At 40.2% G+C, this 12,281-nt stretch overlaps 1 protein-coding gene across 1 annotated transcript; it reads right to left on the bottom strand.

Annotated features, from left to right (window-relative positions):
• Positions 1–35: 35 nt before the first annotated feature.
• On the bottom strand, positions 36–11,071 carry tyk2 (tyrosine kinase 2). The gene is made up of 24 exons (XM_083930887.1): positions 10,952–11,071; positions 10,227–10,429; positions 10,003–10,123; positions 9,789–9,921; positions 9,503–9,666; positions 9,026–9,404; positions 8,203–8,379; positions 7,733–7,890; positions 7,532–7,649; positions 7,270–7,453; positions 7,020–7,126; positions 6,743–6,913; positions 6,307–6,394; positions 5,921–6,048; positions 5,124–5,259; positions 4,254–4,405; positions 4,010–4,160; positions 3,844–3,935; positions 3,567–3,756; positions 2,874–2,992; positions 1,204–1,376; positions 1,001–1,118; positions 774–884; positions 36–682 (listed from the first exon to the last, which is right to left on the bottom strand). Exons 2-24 carry the CDS (start codon positions 10,408–10,410, stop codon positions 539–541), a joined length of 3,498 nt encoding a protein of 1,165 aa, XP_083787013.1. The 5' UTR covers positions 10,411–10,429; positions 10,952–11,071; the 3' UTR covers positions 36–538.
• Positions 11,072–12,281: the final 1,210 nt, after the last annotated feature.

The following is a 12,281-nucleotide window of genomic DNA, read 5'->3' as shown; positions in this document are numbered from 1 at the left end:
CTGAAAAATATTTAATACACTTTTTGACACATGCATCAGTATATTTCAGTCTTTAATAAAAGAGTATATGAAAAATGGTTTATAAGATTGTGAATTTGTTCTTTTGGTATATACAAAATTAAAGGTAATGTTAACATACACTCAAAACATGTACAAACATTAAACAAAAAATGAAAGGCCGTAATTCCCCAGCCTTACAGGAATTCTTAATACTTGCTGTGATATATGCAAACCTATAACTTTTGAAGAGAAAAGCTGACACTCAGTGGCTGACTGTTCAGGGCGTCGCCTTTCTACATGATGTTCATGAGCCATGAACAAAAACACACCGATGTTAGCTTTTCAATATCTTAATGCCACATATGAGTGGACAACAGTGTGCTTTTGTCAAAAAGAAACCTACAGTATAAAGACATCTATGTAAATGGAGACAGCAGTCAATGCACAGCGTGAAACACATCACTGGCAACCCTGGAATATATGGTTGCCATAATGGCAAAGTGATGACATGAAGACAGGTAGATCTTCTGAGTCCTGATCAGCAAATCTGAGCCGAGGAAAAGTTTATCGTAGACTGCCAGTCGTATGTTTGACGAATGGCCTCAAACTTTTCGATGAGATATCTGAATGATGGCCGTTCTGCAGGGTTTGCTGCCCAGCACTGCTCCATCAACAGCTTCACCTGTGGATTAAAAAAAAAAAAAGTAATTTTGAAAATATCAGGCTACTCATAATGCAAACAAAATATCAGTTGTGTTCAATAGGCATGCTACCTCATGCGGGCAATCTTTGGGACGAGGCAATCGCATCGGTTTCTCCAACAGTTTTATGAGTACCATCACAGTCATCTGGCCCTGAGTTTCCTCCATCATTTCAAAGTACTTCTATATAAACAGTACAGAGTATGGATTCAACACAGGGATTCAAAATGGAGTTGATTAGTCTCACATAAAAAGATATGCAGGTTTTAGTTTGTGATAAGAGGCCAGTGATGACGTACCATTGGAGGACTTTGACGATGGTCACAGCGGGTTAGGATCTCATACAACGTAATGCCAAAGGACCAAATGTCAGAGGAAAAGGAAAATTTACTCTCCTTCAGGCACTCAATGGCATACCTATACAGTAGGAAAAATACAGTTTAGTGGCCAAAGTCATGTATCAAAGCATTGAATAACACTGTTTGGTGCTGCATGATCTCACCAGAAAACTGGACTGTCCCCATCCTCACGGACACGATAGTAGATCTCGCCTTCAGGGATGTATTTCGTCAGGCCAAAATCTCCAATCTTTACCAAATTGTCATTTTCCACCAAGACATTACGGGCAGCTAGGTCTCGATGGATGTATCGCTTTGAGTGCAAATACTCCATACCCTTTAAATAAGAACAACAGAAATAAAAAGTCCATTAGCTTGCTGAGAGGGGGCAAAATGAGGACGTTACACTGGAAAATTTGAACAGTATCGGTCCACCACGTTAGTCTGGACTAAAATTACTGTCAGGTGGATTACCATATAAATTTCACACATAAATTTATGTTCCCCAGATGACAAATTATGCCGACTTTGGTGATTGGATGATATTTGGAAAATCGTCTCGAAGACTATTGGATGTATTATCATGGTACGCACATTCAGTATCTCCTCAGGATGTGTTGTAATAACATTGGTGATCCCAACTCTTCATCTAGCACCATAATCAGGTCTAAATTTGAATTTATCAAATACTTTAATTCATAATAAAATACTTGCAGAACTATCAGCCTCAGCTGTACTTTGTGTTTAGCGTTGATGAGCAAATATTTGCATGCTAACATGCAAAACTAAGATGATGAACATGGTAAACATTACACCTGCTAAACATAAGCATGTTACCATGTTGACATTAGCATTTACAGTGCACATCTATGGTACAGCGTGACTCTTCTATCAAACTTTACACCATGTGTAACGTATAATATACTTTATCAAAAGCAATATTAAATATAAAGTATATTTTAAAGAATCAAATGTAAATTTAATCATAAAATGACAAGTTTACAATATCGAGGCTGGATGGAAATTTAGTGACCGGCTGACAAAGATGTAAATGTCACTGAAACATCATGCTGAGTGATTATTTCATGGAGGACATAGTGTAACATAATGCTGGTGCAACTAATCTACTCCGACCAAATGAATTCATGACAATACATAGATCATAACCAGACATCTCTGCAGTTTGCACACAGCACCAGGAATATTGTTTCTGGTTCCGGACCTTAGAATTGACTGATTCGTCTGGCATCGTTACGTGAAACTGTGGTTCTTCGGTTAAAAACCCAGATGGGTCACGCTCCGCGGGGGGACTAACGATTAGCCACTCTGCGCTGTGGTCCGGTCTAACAGCGTTGTCAAGATGTGCGTTTACATCACTAGCCAATCACAACCCAGTAAGTTAAACATGCTTATGTCATAGGCTCCACCATAGTCTATTCCGTTGCTACCATACAGTCTATGTTCACTCCTGTTGCACTTCTAAAACAGTGGATAAATTGTTTTGAACAACGCAACCTCTGCAAAATGATAAGTTTCACTGTCAGAATCTGATCAATTCTGATAACAGCTGAACAATAAGATGATATACCCCCATTCAAGTTAGCATAGTGCTAAACCAAAGGTTAGCCTGCTCAGACCGGACGTATCTTGTGATTTGTTAGGGTAAATTGAATCCCCTCCCTCATGGAAATCAAATAAAGTGAAGACAATGTCAGACTGAAGATGGAAATTGGAAATCTAGTTGACAATTCTGTCTGATATCAGGCTGGGAATATTGTAAAATCAAGAGGAAATGTAGATTATCATCACAACCCACAAAACCACCTCAACTCACCTGACAGATCTGCTGAGCAAACATAAGGCACTGGGGGATTCCCCGTTTATGTTGGGGAAGATACTTTTGCAAACTCCCCAGAGGAAGGTACTCCATTATCAGCTGCACCACTTGTCCACCTGTCAATGGACAATGCAACAATGATTATCATCCTTTTTCCATTCGTTTTCAAACGAAAGAACAACCTGTTACATGATGCTCAGCATGCTGTGTGTTGAAAGCTCGAAATATTGACATACAAGGGAAGCTGTGTTGCATTTGCAGGAACAGCAGGGACCAAAAATCAATTCTTGGAATCATCCACTGAGCAGTGCAAGCTGCTGCAAGGAGAGTACCACTCATTTGCCTATCTGTACTATGTACTATGTATTATTGCTAAAGATATTATTACAGTTAATGTTAATTTCCCACTTGCGTCTGTTTGTCTGTCTGTCTAAAAGGAAGATTTTTGTTGCCACTATGTGCACAAGATTGCTCGTAATTATGATTATTATTATTATTATTATTACAGAAAGTGCGACTTGGAAGAATTGTTGGGTCTCTGTAAATCATAAATAAGTCATAGGTGGTCTAGACCTACTCAAAATGTAAAGTGTCTTGAGATAACTTTTGTTAGGATGTGGCACTATAAATAAAATTGAGATGAATTGTATGGTGCAGTATATTTCAATAACCACTATTTCCAGTACTCACCCAGTTCAGTACAGCAGCCTTTGTACTTGACAATGTTGCTGTGATAAAGGGACTTGAGGATCTTAATTTCCTTCATCCAGCCCTCAGGCACATGAACGCTCTCTTGTTTCAAAGCCTTCACTGCCACACGCTCTCCTGTCCCATCGTTGGTGGGGTCGTACAAGTAGAGAGTCACCTTTCCAAAGTGACCCTGTAGACAGAACAATGAGCAGTGGTTTACTCTGACATACAGGAAGAAAGAAAGAAAAATTACAGGTGATGTAGTATTAGAACTCACCTCTCCTAAGTCCCGCATCTTTTTCAGGTAGCGTTTGTGGAACACACTTGGGTCTGTGTCAGGGAGAGTTTCACTGGGGGATATATCAGGATCTGTGTGCAGAAAACATTATTGAATGCACTGAGATAGTTTGAAAACAAAACAAAAAAAGGGGAGAAAAACCCACTTTTGATCATGATTTCTGTGAGCTCTCGGAGCACAGTGCCGAACGAAGGCCTCTCCACAGGCTCATAAGCCAGACACATGCTGATGAAGGTAGCCAGTTCCTGGGAGGATGGTTCAGCTAAACGTCCCTTTTGCTGATAAAAGCGCTCTTTCTGTTTGGGAGAGGTGTGGGGGTCATATTACGGTGTTACAATTAGGAGTCAGAAGTATAAAATGGTCTGTTGGAAGACAAATAAAGGGCCTACCTCAGACAATGTGCTGCCACTCATTGGCAGATCCCCATTGTTGCAGATTTCGAGCAGCGTAACACCAAAGCTCCACTGGTCAGCAGCATTGCCACTGGGTGCACCGCTGTCAACACACTCAGGAGCAATCCATGGGATACGCTCAAGACGCTCTGTAATGCAGAATAAAAATGACAGGAGTTCCATATGGTTACATTTTTTGAAGAAGAACTCCATAAAACAACAGAATTTAGTTTGAGAAAACTGAACAAACGTCTCAAACTATTGCTTTACTTTTATATAAAATTACCTTGATTCAATAACAATACCGAAATAATCTATAAAGTTGGGTTTCTATATGTATTCAATGTCAGCAGCTACAGAAAAATTAAAGATGAACGATCAAGTGTTTACTCTCCTTTGCTTTGGGAGAACCTTGTTCATTGACTACAGACAAAACTAACCAGGATGGTTGGTGAGAAAAAAATATATACCTTTACCTTTTCTGACAGCCTTAAATAACTCAATTAATATCCTGTAAACAACATATTCAGATTTGGATATTCCGACTTAGGCCTTATCCTGAATGTAGCATTTTCCAATTGTGCCAATTCAATTTTTGAAGGTCACATCTGGGGTTTTAATTGCAGTTGGCGACCAACAGCCTCTTGCCTGTGTCCGATAAGCTCTGTGTGTTGCTATGCCTGTTAAGATAAAATGGCAAGCTAGCAGGAAATAAGTCACAGGAAATGGTGGTTTCCGTTTTCTAAATCTGATTAAAATAAGGAAGAACAGTACAAAAGAAAATAAAGAAAACCTGAAACTGACTGTCTCTTTCTTGTAAAGTAAAGTTGATTAACAGTTTGTGTAAAGTGTGTTTCTGGCACTGACCTTCCCGTGAGAGGAGAGCCAGGGAAATTCCTGGGTCACTCAGCTTGACAAACGGAGTAGTGCCATGCTCCAGACCACGCCTTGCCACCAGAATGTTCTTGGCGCAGACATTTCCATGAACCAGCCGATTGGTCTCCTATAATGATGAAAATATCAGTAGTATTAACTTTGTGGGATGCAGTGTCATTAGAGTATAAAAAACAATAAACGCTGGTAGTCATCAGGCAAAAAAGAACTCCACGCGCAGTACTAATGGTTAGTCTGATATTAAGATTATTTCATTTCCTGTCTACAGCTCTGAATCAAAACTTAGCGTCCAGATGGAAAGTTGCACAAGCTCATCCTGTTATTCAAAAGATTTTAACAGCTGATTGTAAAGTTTTTAGACCATCTGATGAATCCTACAACACTGGTATTACTTTACTGTCAAGAAAGGCTGGGTATCCTTTAAAATTGTTCAATACTGATTCCTTGACTTCAATGTAGGTTTTCTGAACTATACTTTGTGGGCCATGTCTCTGCACTTAATGTAGTGTTTTTCATGCATGACTCTGGGATGTTTAATGTTAGACAGTCAATCAAGAGCATTATTATATTTTGGTGCAACTAAGCTGCATGCTTATTTGGTATTAAATTACGTGGTATTTTTTGATGCTATGGAGGCAATTCTGTTGGCTGCTAAAGGTGTCCAAGTTATCTAGCCCTACTCTCACTTAGCTCTGTGGTCATGTTAAGTGAATTGTATTGAATTGCAATCCATGGCACACAAAACATAACAAAGTAGTGTTTTAACTCACAAGATAATTGAGGGCACTGGCAAGTTGTCTTGCAACAATGAATTTCCACTGAGGAGTCACAGCTGCCTTTTCTTTGCGAAGGAAAACATCCAAAGGCCCAAACTCCACAAATTCTTCTACTATGATGTCTGTAAAGGTAGAAACAGCAGTGAGATATCCAGTCTCTAGTATAGTCAAAAGCAAATAAACAAATGCAATTCCTCTTTAAAATAAAACAGGGCTTGTGCGGTTTTGCATTTGCGTCATGGCTCACTTGGTACTGGAGTCATACATTCGACTATAAACACAGATCGTGCGTGCAATGGGGAAGTATAGGAAAATAAGGAAGTAACACACCTAAAAGTAAAATGTGAGTTTGTGCAGGTGAACGGTGTTATTGCTCTTACTTTCAGATCCTTTGACTGACACACCATGAACAAACACCAGGTGACTGTGAGATATCTGGCTCATGAGACTTGCAGTTTCCAAAAATCCCTAAGAATGACCATAGGAGAGTAAAGATTATGTAAGAGTTAAGATGACACTAAAGTAGACATGGATATTAATAGAAATACACATTAAAATATACAAAAAGCTGATAAATCAGAGCAGACTGGGCTTTTTCAGGAGAGGGGCTTAAAGAGACAGGTGCTAAAATGAAGTGTTTCAGACAGAGGATGAATACAGGTACAGTATATTCAGACAGAGAGGATGAGAAAAATAATGTGTTTTTTTAACATTAAAGCATGTAAATGTGTTCAAGTAGAAGACCAAAATACAAGTATGAACCGATAACAAGCATAATATGAGACCTTTAAGATTATTAAAGATCACAAGGCTTACTATATCAATGTCTTTATCACTTTGGTCTAGAATCTTGAGAACCACTTGGATCCCTTTGCGGCCAGCGAAGTTGTTGTTGTACTCGTCATCCTCATCATTTTCCTCTCCACCTCGCACCAGCAGACGTCCTGAGTAGATGTTAGTTCTAGTCCCGCGGCCTAAATGCTGTTCCTGCTCAGAAACACAACGCCAATTGATCAGTGGCAGTGCTGACAACAACAAAGCTAGTTATTTAGACCCGTCATAATATGAAGGTGGCAAGTTGGTCTTCTATCACCTGTACGATCTCTTTGTCCTTGATCTGGTGGAAGCGTAGCTGGGTCATGTTCAGGGACAAGGATTCGGTTTTAACGCCCTGTCTCACCACCAAAAGGTTGGATAGCTCTATGTCATATAAAACACACATAGATAATCCTTTGTTAAGACCCAAATATCTCAGAAAACAGAGTAACTTTAAAATACACAGGAGAATTTCAGGATAAAGTGGCAAAACATATTTTGAATTGAAAAGCCCAACCAACACAAACCTGCTTGTTTCGGCCAACAGCATTTTTTGACAGTAAAGCTCTCCGAACCAGACCTGAGTACATAGGTCTTGAGGCTTTCTGTAAGCTCCTTCACACTGGAAAACTCTCGATCCCAGCCCTCCAGACAGAACATCGAACCTTTGAGCTGAATCCGAAACTGCTTGTGGTTTAGCTTCGATCCGTTCTATAAACACAAGTACACACATTTTCACCATCATTGCACTGCAAGCTCATCCAGAGAGGAGTGTGGGCGTTGACTTACCTCACTTTTGTTCAGGACAGCTAGGATGATGCGGTTATAGTCGAGAGCACTCCAACGTACAAGGAAAGCTCCTTCCTCTGCTGCCTCCTTTTTCAGCTTCAGCAGCACAAAATCCTCACTGGAAACACACCAGAGTTGTTATATAACGCACTGTGTTTCTCTATTAGCCTGCCTGTGCATGTCTAAGAGGAGAAAACTCACTGCATAGGTCCATGCAGTCCATTTGCTACACTCAGCACTACCCTTGGGGGAGCCACTTCATGACAAAGATAGTGGTGGGCGAATGCAGTCAGCCGGTTGTATCCATCTAGGAGGGAGATGAAGGAGCGGGCCTCCTGGCTGGAGTTCATCTGAACCTCCTACATACACACACAGAAACACCACCAGCCTACAATCAGAGCTCCCACCTACAGACACATACATTCAAAACATAATAAAATGCCCAAAGGGTACCAAAACCCAAAGCTCTTTTAGTCATAAACATATAGAATTGAAGAATAGGATAATCTAGGCACAGTACAGCATATTCAGACTCTTTAAAGACTGAATAATCTGATCAGTAGAATAACTAATATGAAACATATCAGTTGGACTAATGCATCGCAAGCACATTTACCAATTTAACTAATGTACTGCAGCTTTTATATAAAAGGGTAAACAATTACTCTCACCATGCAGTGGTTGTCCAGAGTGCTAATGCACACATTCTCTCCAGTGATAGCTATGTGAGTTATTTCTGGGAAATCAGAGAAGGAGGTCCATTTATTGGGAGTATTCGGCTGGCTGGACTGTTTTGTTCTCTTCATGTAGTTCATGTAGTCATTCCTGAGGTAAGGGTTTGCCTGTGCCTAGGTAAAGAGACTGGTTTTAAAAAAAAAAACATTCACACGAGCAGAATAATCAACATGCCACAGAATTAGGGCGCCCCCACAATGTCCCCCCCTCCCTCTACCCCCGCGGGCCAGGCCCGTTTGTACTCACACTACCTGGGCCTCGGTGCAAATGTTTCTTGCCAGCCTATACATCATCACGCCGTAACACGTCACACGCATTGATTGACATCATCCGACGCGTCGCTTTGTTTAAAAATCTTACCATAGACCTCTGAGTTGTTGTGCGTCTTGTCGAACTGTTTTTGAATATTTTCATCAAAATATATATTTTGACCAAATCTGCAGTAAACACTCCACCTCCGCATCACACCAACGTCAACCTTTCGCCGCCATTGTTTTAAATGGCATGGTCCGTCCTTTTTTCTATGTCCGAACAGGAACACATAAAATGACGTCAGAACCGCCGTAGGCCTCGTGCTCGTACATGTGCGCATGCTCGTGCCTGTACATATGCAAACCTGCTTTATACCTATCCCAAACGGACCGTGGCTGGCAAGCGTACCGCGAACTAGACCAGTGAAGCGTGCTTGGGCACGGTACGGATGGACAGTGTGAGTGCGCCCTTAGACCAACAGAAGCTTGAGATTGCGTTTTGACAAACCTTCTGACCAGACACCTTCCTCCATAGAATCCCCTTGGTGCCAGACACCATTATCTCATGTGTGACAGGACCTATGAAGTTGTCTTTCGAGGCACACTGTGTATGCGTGGTGTTAGAGTAAGAGCTGCTTTCATCCCCATCCTCTCTCAGCTCCAGGTTGGATACAGGGAAGATCTCTGTTCCGAAACGCGGGGCTAAGTGTTCGAGAGTAGAGATGTACTTGTACATGATCTCGTAGGCACCCAGTCGCCCCTTATCCACAGTGTGTTGTTGGAAGGTCCGAACAAACTCTGCAAACACCCGCCGCATCCTGATTTTTGTCAGGAAGTAGTCTTTGGAAATTTGTTTGGCGAAAGACCTCGGAATGCAGTTTAAGAAGCTGAAAGATAAATAGATATTTTATTGTTACCTGGATCCAGTGGATTGGTCATTATTTAGATTTCACTGTACAATTTTCACTCCTTCCAAAGTACTCACCTGACTTTATCAGCAACCTCTTGTAAGGTACAGCCCTTTAGCATTGCCTGGTGTGAGAGTTGAAGCACAGCCATCCCCAAGCTCTCATTTTTGAAGCGACTTAGCTCCTCCTCTGACTTAACATCTTCCAGCTCGACCACTTCATTCACAAATTCATATTTAGCCTTTTGGAGACACAAGAAGCAAGGAGATTATTATTATTATTATTGGGAACATCAACAACAATAACAACAACGTGTGCTCAGTTAATACACAGTAAAACATAAAAATCATTTTAAACACCAACCTGGGAGAACAAGTATTCCAAGGCTGAAAATTCAAGCAAAGGCGAATTCTTCGGACTTGTCCCAGATCTGACAGCATAACGGGATACAACTGGCTCCTTCTCATTTAGTCCGTGCCAATTCCTAAAGTAAAACCTGAATACAAGGAAGGAAACACATATGCTCAGTGTGTTTCACCAGCCTTCCTTGTACAACGTTATAAAAACACAGACTAACCTCATGCAGTAGAGAAGTACGAGGCTGGAGTCCTCTGCACTGAAATCGTGGTTCGGACTGTACCAGCAACGTGATTGTGGATTATACAGAGCAAACAACACATGGCACATAGGAGTTATCCCTGGGGAACAACAAATGGATGTTACAAACACACATCAGCAGGCTAAAATAAAACATGATGAAATGATTTTGGGCCTGTGTGGTGTCTATTTGGTCACTCTCACCTACAGCCTCTGCAGCTGAGATGCAGAGCTCCTCTGCTGTGACTCTTCCTCTTGTGTGGGACAAATACCTTTCCCCTTCCTTTGACCAGAACAGGTAAACATGGATGCCCTGAGCTAGAGGGGGCTCACACAGGCCGGGGAAAGCCCCAGGCTTCGAACGCTTGGACCACCCACTTTTGGACATGGTGATGATAGCCAAACCACTGGCACACAGAGACACATACGAGTAAACCACAGTATATGAGTGTCAGTCAGCTGTTGCATTGGGCGGAATCAATGTTATCACGTACGCAATAAGACCTACTGTACGTAAAAACATACGTAAGAGCCTTTTTAAAACGTCACCTTTCACTTTCACTTTTCTGTTAGAACATATACTCTCATTTCACAGGATGATTTAAAGTACTTAGTTGGTAGGTTAACAAATAAGAAACAAACGTAGACATTACCTATAAAAGTATGATGTCAGGTAATTTGTCAAAAGGCCTTCCGGAGCTTATTCCTCGTCTAACTTGTTACACAATAGTCTACAGCAATATAATATAGCATAACAGTTCTACATGTTTTTGGAATAAATGTATCATGGTATAACACTGACTGCGTCACCGAGTGGCCTATATACACGCATCATTGCACTTCACGATGTCTCAAATGCCGGAAATATGTACACATTACTGGACATTTGCGTAAAACTTAACAACGCGTGGGACAAATACATAACTTACCATTTATCGGCGAGCTTTTGACGGTGTTACATCAAAACCATACGGGGGGAGACGAACCGACAGTCAGGCTCCTTTATCGCATGAGCGTATTTCCCCTTCGCCCACTCTCAAGTATTCGTGTGAACTGCGAGAGACGACAGAAGCGCTGGTTCCTGAAGCCAACACGGTCACTCCCTACGTGCACGCACGTTCACACGGGCTGACCTTTCAAAATAAACGTCGAGAATAAAAGTGGTGAAAATGATATTGATACACTGATTCTTTGTTACTGTCGGTAACCTACTAAGGAGGACGACACATGACTTATGCATAAATAAATACGTAAATAAACAAATGACTAAATAAATAAATGCATGAATAAATGGGACCTCCTACCTCATTAACATATGGACACAGAAATAAATAAATGAAGGTGAACAAAAATTTTAAACTAAATGTAAAGTATTTATTATGTTATTTATGTATACATCTATTCATGCATTTATTTATTCATTTCGTTTCTATTTATACATTTATCTATTCCTGTATTTATTTATACATTTTTTTTGATCGACCTCAATAAACAACACACATAATAATGCAACAAAGTTAATGCAAGTGCTTGGATATTTTTCTTAAGCAAAAGTAGTAATACCACAATTTAGAAATACGAGTAAAGGTCCTGCAATCAAACTCTTATATTTTTTAATTATTATGCAGAAGGGCCTATTTCAGATTCATATTCTATTACTGGACTGTATTTATTGATGATATTAGTGTGTAAATGACTTTAATATTGCAGCTGGTAAAGGTGAGGCTAATTTTAATTGGTTTATATAGGCCTACTGCTCGGTAGCTCATTCTATAATACATCATAATGTATAATGTGATTTTTTTTTAAATAATGCGAAGTAACTAGTGCTGTGTCAGAAAAATTAAGTGAAGTTAAAGTACAATATTTGCCTCTGAAGTGCAGTAGAAGTTTAAAATAGCTCAATACTCAAGTTAAGTATCTCAAAAGTGTACTTTAGTTTAGTACTTGAGTAAATGTACTGCGTTACTTTGCATCACTGCATCATTGTCATGTATCACTGGTGTGAAGAGCAGGGGGGTTCAGGGGACTTAAGAAAACACGGAGCCTTTAGCTTCCATTCATGGATTTCCTAGTGGGTACTTTTTAATTGATAAAGAAAAAAAATAGTACTCAAATTGTGTTGTATTATAGATGGGTTTTTTTTACCATACTCAATTTATTTGAAAGCTATTTACTAGTTCCTCTTCAGATTTAAATCACACAAAAACATAAATGGCTAATTTAATATAACTTTCTTAAAGGAGCAGTTCTGCATAA

Source organism: Echiichthys vipera (genome assembly GCF_963691815.1).
Source record: "Echiichthys vipera genome assembly, chromosome: 17".
In the NCBI taxonomy this organism is placed as follows: Eukaryota; Metazoa; Chordata; class Actinopteri; order Perciformes; family Trachinidae; genus Echiichthys; species Echiichthys vipera.
The sequence above is the reverse complement of the archived record's forward strand: the minus strand, read 5'-3'. Positions and strand labels throughout refer to the sequence as shown.

What these genes read in the sequence shown, in the direction of transcription:
- tyk2 (XM_083930887.1), bottom strand. Translation starts at nt 10,410, where the DNA reads ATGTCCAAAAGTGGGTGGTCCAAGCGTTCGAAGCCTGGGGCTTTCCCC. An exon ending in GGAAGGTGTCTGGTCAGAAG is followed by an intron (nt 8,380 to 9,025) that starts GTTTGTCAAAAC and finishes CTCTTTACCTAG; the next exon opens with GCACAGGCAAACCCTTACCT. An exon ending in ATCGTCAAAGTCCTCCAATG is followed by an intron (nt 885 to 1,000) that starts GTACGTCATCAC and finishes CTGTTTATATAG; the next exon opens with AAGTACTTTGAAATGATGGA.